General features: G+C 38.7%; 1 protein-coding gene across 1 annotated transcript; it reads right to left on the reverse strand.

Moving 5' to 3' along the window:
* Positions 1 to 229: 229 nt before the first annotated feature.
* Positions 230 to 3,637, reverse strand: LOC104542413 (protein MAATS1-like; the record flags this gene model as incomplete). Its single annotated transcript, XM_010186711.1, has 4 exons — positions 230 to 407; positions 1,104 to 1,285; positions 2,203 to 2,259; positions 3,554 to 3,637. Coding segments are annotated over 4 exons (501 nt in total), but the record flags the coding sequence as incomplete, so codon positions are not given.
* Between the last annotated feature and the right edge of the window lie 5,775 nt (positions 3,638 to 9,412).

Genomic DNA, 9,412 nt, shown 5'->3' on the forward strand with positions numbered 1-9,412 from the left:
TTGCGTATATCATATTTAATCTTTGATTTTAAACAGTAAGTTTAGCACTGGTGAAAAGTATTGTGGTAGCAGACTCATATTAAATTTAACAAAAATATCCCTTCCCAAAATCAGGGGATTTTCACAGAAATAAATGGCTTGTACTCCTCAGTCAATCCCCTAAATTTTCTTGTTCCTTCTCTGTTCAGCCAATAATTAAAAGAAATAAAGGGTAAAATTGGACTCCTACTTTTCTATTTCTTGTTCTCTAAAGGCCCACTCCTTCCTCTCCATCTCTTCTATCATTTTCCACCTCTTTGCAGTTTTTGAGGCACTGTCCATTCCTGGAAGAGTTGATTCCCATGCACGTTTTTTCCGGGCACGTTCAATCATCTCCACCTCAGCTAGTCCTGCTGGTAGTCCCCGACCTTACAGAGACAAGAAGCAGTAGCTCTTTAGGAGAATGGTGAATCCAGCAAATAACCACCGCCAAAAAGTACTGGAGGGCTGGATGGCCACAAGCCTGTATATTAATCACAATCAGAATTGTCAATAGCCAGAAGTAAATATTTCTAAGGCCAGTAAAATTATCTACTATGAGGAATGGTAGGACCTGCTGTTGCTATAGCTTCGTTGACATAACCACTAGCACTTCAATCCTCTACTGCAGGCTTCAAAGGAGGAAAAACTTTTTCAAGAAGACACTTTCAGAGAATGAGCACTTTTTTTTGGCATGCCCAGTGTCCATCATTATTCCAGGTGGGACACTGGGAGATAAGGATCACGGTTATATTCTGGGGCAGCAATGTTCATACTGGTTTTTTACCTGATGTCTAACTCAGAACAGTTGAAGAACTGTAGGTAAATGGCAAAACTGCTCCTAGTTTGTATTTGTAAAATATATGACCTTTTTATATTGAATGATATAAAAATTCTTTATGAAATGCCCCAGAACAGTGCTATTAAGTAGGAAAATATCATACCTATTTTAGAAATAGGTAAAAGGAAGACAATAAAAGGCTGCCAAAGCTTGCAATAGACTTGAAACCTGGCATTGAAAAAAACCAAACTCCTGCTAAAGAGGCAATATGATTATTATCATTTATCTTGATTTCACAACTCACCCCAAGTGAGTGTAGCAAGTGTCAGAAGTTCAGGGACTGAGCCACTGCGAAGAACATATTCAGGGGAGTAGGGATCTGTCTGGGCTTCACCATCTCTGTAATCTGTCTGTGTGCCCAAAGTTCGAAACTTGGGACCAAAGACTTTGCTTTCTCTTGTAGCTGAATAGACATAGGGCTCCATCCTAAAATGAGATGCAAGATGGAAGAGCATTTGTCACATTCATTAAAAAAACAAAACAAAACAAAACAAAACAAAAAAACCAAACAAAACCAGAAACACAACACTAAGTCAAAGGCAAGATATCAAAATGTTGAAATGTGTTTTGTTTCATCTTAACATTTCTTCCATTGATATTAACACCAATATCTTTACTAAGGCTACACTGAGTCCTCTGAAACCTCCTTCCTTAGGTAAACAATCCAGAAATCTTCTGGTTTCAGCTCTCCTAAGTTACTACATACAATTCTTCCCTATGGATCCATTCTAAAACCTTGCTTTTAATAGGCAAAAAGTAACATAGTTGAGTATAAAATGAAGTAGGACTGCTTCAGTTTAGCTTACGCATTTCTTTCCAACAATTCCAGAACAAAAATTCAATTCTGATGTAAGCACATGCAACTTTCATTGACTACTAGGACTGAATCTTCCTATGTCCCCTCAAAATTTGATCCCCACTGAAAACCACATTAGACTACTCCATGGATGCTCTACACCACTGAACAGTATTGCAGCTATCACAGAAATTGTAATAAAATATCAGAAAAATTTCCAGCAATATTGCTGTATTGGAGAATCTTCTGTTTCTCTTCTAGGATTCAGAGATACTTGGCTTTCTGTTTCAGGCCGCATAATCATAACATACTTGAAGCTTACGTCCTTTACCCACAAAGCGCTACTTATATACTGCAAGCAAATTCTGAAACAGTCTATCACCTGTTTCCTCAGGAATTCTCAATGGTAAACAAACCCTTACCTCTTAACAAGTTTCTACTGTTGGTTGATTATGAAAATACTGGTCGCCAGCTAAATAGTTTGTCAATCTTTTTCTGATTACATGTGACCTGTTACAACAGTAATGGTCCAGAACTCACTACTTACTTTGCCATTGAGTAAGCAGTGTTTAGTGGAAGCAGCTTATTAGAAGGGATGAGAGGTCTGAAAAGAGAGAATGCAGTTGTAAGACAGCAACCATGGACATACAAGATCATTACAGTTCAGAAAAACTGCAGTCCACTAATTTCAGTGGAGTTAGACTGATTTTCCACAACTCATGTTCTGTAGTTGCATGTTTAAGAACTGTGCCTGAATATTAAGTAATTGTTTCATAGATAAGGAGTAACAGAGAAAGTTTCACCAGTAAGGCTGAGTGTAAGGCTGAGTGTTCTTCTTCTGTCAGAACAGAAAGTGGAATTGCAAAACAAGACAATAATTTAAAGAAGTTAGTTTTAAATGTGCTCACATTCTGTGTATGTGTCACTAATTAGTTTACTTTTTTCCACTTAGGGCTCTGAGGGTTTTTTTAATACCTTCTTGAAATCCTGAAATTAATTCCTACAATCAGCTGGTCAGGTAAGCTGGTTTGGACTTATCCAATTCGATTGTTTCCTTTTTTGCAGTATTTTATGAATTATCTTGCAAGTGACATGGGCTTAATGACATACTAATAATTCCTTCTTAGGCGTTTTTATAGTTTTCATATTGCAGCTCACTATCAATTTCCCTTAGCCTTTGAGAGATTTAAAGCTTAATTTAAAATTGCAGAAGATAACATCATCTTTGTCCTTTCTTTGTTGTTGTTAAAGGAGCCATAAAGAACTTCAATTTATTAAACCTGGCAAATTTTTTTATATTTAAAGTGGACATATTGGCCAATAGCTGCTGACTATAATAGTGAATGCAAGTCAAAGTGTATATGACTAAGTTGAGAACGTTTGTACACTGTCTGTTGGCTCAGATGTTGAGTCCATTGCTGACCTGCAGTGTCATTCTAGAAGGAGCAGAATAGTCCTGCAGTAGAGGACATTGATGAAAAGTTAATCAGGGATTCCCCTTGCTTACTTTCTGCTGCTGGCAGAAAGTGGGAGTTAAATGTTTCCTTCTCAAGAAGGCAGCGTTTCAGGAGTCTGGAGAACCACAGTGTCTTTGTGAGCATCTTCTTCCTTTGTGTAGGAGGTTCTACAGCCCAAAGCTTTCTACAAATAATTAATAAGTACAGAATGCCTGGTATATTTGCTCATATGGTAACTCATTACTTGAAAATTCTGGCATAGCATGAATTTAAAAAGACCTTGTGATTTAAGATTTGGTTACTATTTACATTTTCCATAGCAGCGACCAAAGAACTGACAGAAAAGACAGAAAAAATAAGGCTCTGGCATTTATTTAGGGGCTTTTCAAACTGCACAAAAGCAAGCTTCTGAAATCTGTTTCAAATTAGTTCATTCCTTACCGTGCAAAATATTTGTAGCGATTCCTTCCACTAACTTCAGGATCTTCATACACAACTTGAGGTATCTGAAGAGAAGATTGACCTCTAAAAGCCAAAATACAGGATATAATTTAAGAAGTACAAGAGCAGTTCTGATCCTTTTTTCTGATGCTTTTTTTTTTAAAAATCTCTCTCCTCTCTACTTCTCTGATTGCACAATCAAACATGCACACTACAAATTCCACAAAATCCCCACACTTATACATGCAATTATAATTTTTTTTTCACTTACATATATAGGAAACCAGTTTGATACTTTATGTTCATTTCCTAATGTCTGGGCAAGAAATGGTAATTTGCTGCCTTTAATAAAACTTTCTTATGTACTTGTCATAAAAAGGATTGGCCACTTGTAAATGCCTGACCTTGTAAACTACTTTTATTGGGAGTGGGGGGAGCAAGCTCATTTCCTAAAGAGTGAAAAAGTTTTCATTACAGAAAGTATGTGTAAAGGAGTAGAATGAACAAAGGGGAAGACTACCACTTTTTACCTTTCAAAAGTCACTAAAGAGATTTTAGGCAAATATGGAAAATTTTAGAATCAGCAATTTCAATTTGAATTCTCCAATAAAGGAAGAAAATTAGAATGACCATGTGAATGTTTCAAAACCTATGCTGGCACAAACATATATTTTGCAAGAACAGTCTTCCTTCATTTTTTCCCCCATTTTAAATTTAAAGTAGGCAGACCATTCAAATTTTTCACTATTACATCTTTATTTTAAAGCTTTGGAAGACCTCATTAAGGCAATCAGTGAGAGAATGGGTAGAACTGAGTCCTTTGAAAGCTATCCCTGAGGACTGCTATTTGATTTCACAACCACCTTATACTCCACTATTACTTTTCTCAACCTGTAAGGTGGCTAAAGACAAAAAAAAGTTCTTTTTTTGGGAAAAAAAAACAACAAAACAAAACAAAAAACCCCAACCAAACAAAAAAAAAACCAAAACAAAACAACCCATATTGTGCCATTAAGGTTATTTCCTTAAACTATATATATGGCAAGTCCTGAAGGGCATATTTTTTATAAGACCATTTTTGGCAACTTGTAAGAATCCTGACCTCAGATGTAATCATGGGTGCCAGAGTCGCCTGCTGCTGCCTAATTTTAAATACAGAGGTATATTTACAGAAATAAATACAATTAACAATATGTAACACTGCTTAACAGCTGGGATCAAACCAGAGGACTGCATGCTGAGATCGGCTGTCTTCCAGGACCTCATCTAAGCCCTGTGAGCTGTGCTGTGGAACACAAGGAGCCACAGTATGGCTACCCACTACAGCAAAGCCTATAGAGAGATGCTTCATTAACCTTCTGTGACATACAATTTACTGCCAAGGTAAGTTTAAAGTCATCTCTTCCCAGTGCTTTCAGTCATATCAAGTAACGAGAGTGAAATGTTTGAGATGCGGTGCGGTAACCCGAGATACTTGCTCAGCACTAATCAATCTGTTACTGAGAAGTTGCATTTGAATTGAGCGGATGGCTAGTTCCACTGGCTGGCTCTTTACATGTCAGACTGTTGCTCCATCCAGATGGATTTGTGTTTCATTCAGCACAGGTGGGCACTTATTCTCATGATCTAACTTTATTAGCATAAGCTGTTCATCCTATTAGGGTATAGTTATAGGCACAATGGGAACCCAGCGAAATAGCCCTTTTTATTCCACAGATTGTGCCTCTTGCATGTCCTTGACTTACATTTGCTGACTTTGCTGAAATAAATGAGCATTTATTCCTGGTAACCTTGCAGAGGCAATGCAACTACTGAGAAGACAGCTGGGAAATATTCTATCTTCTCTATTAGCAACACTGTCAATCAGTGCAGGTTGAAACAGAGGGGATGTATTTCTCATTTTTTGTTAATTACAAGACTCTTTGCAAACACATGTTGTTGACATCTAAATCGATTTTAAAGCAGCACAGGCATCACATAAGTTCTTGTTACAGAATAACAGGCAACCTATAAGAAGGCACTTATAAGAGGTTTTCATGTACTAGAGACAGTTTTAACTGCTGAAAATATAAAGAACAGAAAAAAAAGGCTCCAAAATTCTTATTTTATTGTGGAAATGAAAAGAATATGCTTTTGAAACTGTACAAAACTAGGAATGAAATCCACTTTATCACTCTTAAATATCTTTGATTACTGTCTGCGTGTGGTGGAACTCGGTTACCAGCAACCACAGAGCACACGCCATATGAAAAGCCCATGGTCTAAAGTTAGCTTGTTAATGCAGCAAAAATCTGTGAAAACAACTACCTAGGCTGATGCCTGCAGTCTTTAATTCAGCTACAAGACTCCAAGAAATGCATGGTGTGGCAAAACACACAGATTTTTTTTAAAGTATTTGCTGAATCAGAAGCCCAAATTGTGATGCCAGAAAAAAGTTCAACTAAGAAATCACTGCACTGAAAATGTGGTATCCTGGTTCAGGCCCTTTAAACCCTTGAATGAGCGGTAAAAGCAATCTAACCAGATGCAACTGCATGGGACTAAAAGGAAACAGCTTCTGCTGAAGTAACACAGGAGTCACTGAAATCTTCATAACTTCTATAAGAGAATGAAATATTTCTCATCTCTTTCCCGGAAACCACTGCAAATCATATAGCACAGGGATGTAGGAATGTGCAACATCCACCCTGTAAGAAGCAGATGGGCAACCATACTCCACAACAGCTGCAATCTCTTAATTTCAAGGGAAATACAAGTAGGAGCAAATTGCAGTCATCTCTACTTAAGTGTGCAAGGGGTTTTGTTGGTTTTGTTTGTACATTTGTTTTAAATTATTCAACCACTGAACACTTACGGAGCAAGCTGCCCTCTCCATCTTCGGTCAATAAATGGAGCCACTGGATCTTTGCCTTCCAAGCACAGACTGTAGCCCGGGAAATGGATCAAACTACTAAGTATATTTCTGAACACTGGTGCCTTTACCTAATGTTTGTGTGGACACAAAGAAAAGAGGCAGTGATTTAGTGATTTCAAACAACATTAAAGAGATCAGAATTTCAGCTTGCCATGATTTACAGCACTGCACATTTGGGATGGGAAAGGGAGGCAGCATATGTATGCTAATGATGTCAGCTGGTTAGATGGTACTTCTCAAGATGTGGAGCATACCAGACTAGCAGCAGATGCACAGATATGTCTTCTGGCTATTTTTCAGTGTCTAAACTTATACTTAAAATCAAAGGTTCCAATGGTTCCTTACGTAAGAAAGCCAGTGTGCAGTAACTGTGAATGTGCAGTAATGTGAACTTCTAGCACATCACCTCATGTAACTCCCTCCTATTTTGTGTGCTCTGGAAATAAAGTAACATATTCCATCTAGTTACAGAGTAAAGTTACATTAGTTTATACTGGAAGAGTTTCAGCATGTGTTAAAAATATCTCTACAGGAGTTAGCACACAAAAATGATAATATTAAAAATCCACACCCTTCCTTCTAAGCACTAATTTCCCTGGGTGGATATGCCTTAAATCTCTAAATTTATGGCTGCCAATAAATCTTTGCAATCGTGACTCAAGTATAAGTGATGTAGCTATACTGGCTTAAGCTTCTGAATAGCCTGAAATGAGATTTAAATTGTGAATTGCCCCTTTCATTTCAGTGGGTTCTAACTCAGATGCATATAGTGTAGTGGCGACATTTCAAGTGTCTCACCAGAGTGTGAGAGTGTCAGATGAAGATCTAGGCACCCTAATATGAGTAGCTGCTTGCTGTGCATGAGACTGCATTTCCATTTAACTTCTCTTCAAAAGGAATTCAACTTTCAAGAGTTTGGAAAAACTTCATAAACTAATATTATCCCAAATGCTAGCCACCCCATTTTGTGACACTATAGACTAAGAAATCATATTGTTTTGTATTGCACACTATGTACTTGCTGCTGCATATGCTTAAAACATGTTTTACGCAAGTCAGTCTGTCACCATACCCATCTGCAACATTACACCTATGACGCGACAACATCAGAGACAGTATGCCTGCTTACTTTGTCTGGCCTGAACTGTTAACACAGCCATATTGTTGCAAGGATCTCTATGATGACAGGCAACGTTTCCAGCTCTATGTGTATGTCTCTCTACAACAGAGAGGCAGACAAACACACTTTTTTTCATGTAGATAGAAGAAAGAGTCTGAGACAATGGGGTAAGAGACATCCAGAGGCATTCTTTAAAAAAAAAATAGTTTCTTGATTCCATTGTTGGAAAGCTGCTCAGGGATTTTCTCCTCACTGTACAGCAATGGAGTTTAGGAGTTCAGCCCTGCAGGCTCAGTCAAGTGCACAGCTTCAGGACTCTTTGTTTAAAATCAAATTCATTGTGCAGTTGTACCAAGTCTGTTTTCCTTTGGCATTCTACCTATATGCAGCCTGTCAATCACTACTGTGTAAAGGTGAGACTACAACTCCCACAGACATGCCCTAGCTGGTTTTAAACTAGCCAGGGTGAATACTGATAGTCAGGGAGCAAACACAGTAGAGAGCTAAGCATAGCCTAACTACCTAAGGGCTTAGCTAGAAAGTTAAATTGTGCTAGTCTAGTATGAAGAATCAGGATGGTTTTGCAGTCTTTACAGGCTGCTTAGCTGTTGCTACCTAGCTCATTTTAAACTGCCTAAGTATGCTATCTTGAGCTGTAGTGTAAGTACATCCCAAGGTAAGTAAGCAAGCATTGTGTGAAATAACACATTTTAACAGCTCTGCTTGAAAAACAGCCCAGTAACTGTCCAGTTCTTTTATTAGATCTTAATGACATATACAAGCATTTAACAGTTAACAGCATTTGGAGATATTCTATTAAAAATACGGACACACAATTTAGGAAATTTCTTAGGACATGAAACTGGGCATTTCTAGGCTGCTCCTACAGAGTCACTTCAGGCAGAAATCATGGTTACTTCCTGTGTTAAGTCTTGTTTTATATAAAACGGCTTCCTTTGCTTTGTATTTTGCTGTCTTAAGGGAGCAGCTTAGAACTGAGACAGTCTCTACCCATGTGTATGCATACACACAGAAATATAAGGTGCATATGTGAGCTATCTTTGGCCAACACCTACCACTTTATCACCGACCAGCTGAACAAGGACATTTGACTTTGTATGGTCCTTCTCACTTGCTAGTGTGTACAGAGGGTCTGAAAGATAAGTGAACAAACGGAACTAGTTATATATGTGAGGAATCGGCATGAATCATCAGGTTCCACTTCTCTCTTTAAAAGTCTGTCCCTAAGAGAGTAGAAAACAAATCAGCAAAGAAAAAAACCTGAAATACATGTCTCACATTAAAGAAACCCCACCATCACACAGATGAGTCGCAGAGCTGAAATACTCCTGTTCTGCAGAATACGCACATTAATGAAGAACAAAGCACTGCCAACTTAAGTAGAAAATGAAGAAATGAAACAGAAAAAAGAAAGGACGGTGCAATGGTAATCAGTGGAAATATCATACATTATGCTTCCCTCTGGGATATCAGGCTAGTGCTGGCTTTTCTCCAGCTTGCAAATGTTTCATCGTTCAAAGTCTCTGCTCTCTATTGATGACTCCGTTACTGTTGCCAACCCTAAGGCTTTACCACCATGTGGCTCTGCCCTGCTCTTGGGATGGCACACATCTTCCCGGCGCCAGATCCGCTTTCCCTGCATATAGGTGCGGGTTTCCCTGTAACAGCCCCTCCGACAGCTGTGGCCGAGCACCTCACTGCCCTCCCGCCAGCACCCAGCTCCCCGCCCCGGGCCCGGCCGGCCCCATGGGACGCGACCTCCCTCCCTGCAGAGAGTGTGGGGCTTGGCTGCACCGGTCCCCCC

The sequence above is a fragment of the Mesitornis unicolor genome, unplaced genomic scaffold (genome assembly GCF_000695765.1).
Source record: "Mesitornis unicolor isolate BGI_N332 unplaced genomic scaffold, ASM69576v1 Scaffold53816, whole genome shotgun sequence".
Lineage (NCBI taxonomy): Eukaryota > Metazoa > Chordata > Aves > Mesitornithiformes > Mesitornithidae > Mesitornis > Mesitornis unicolor.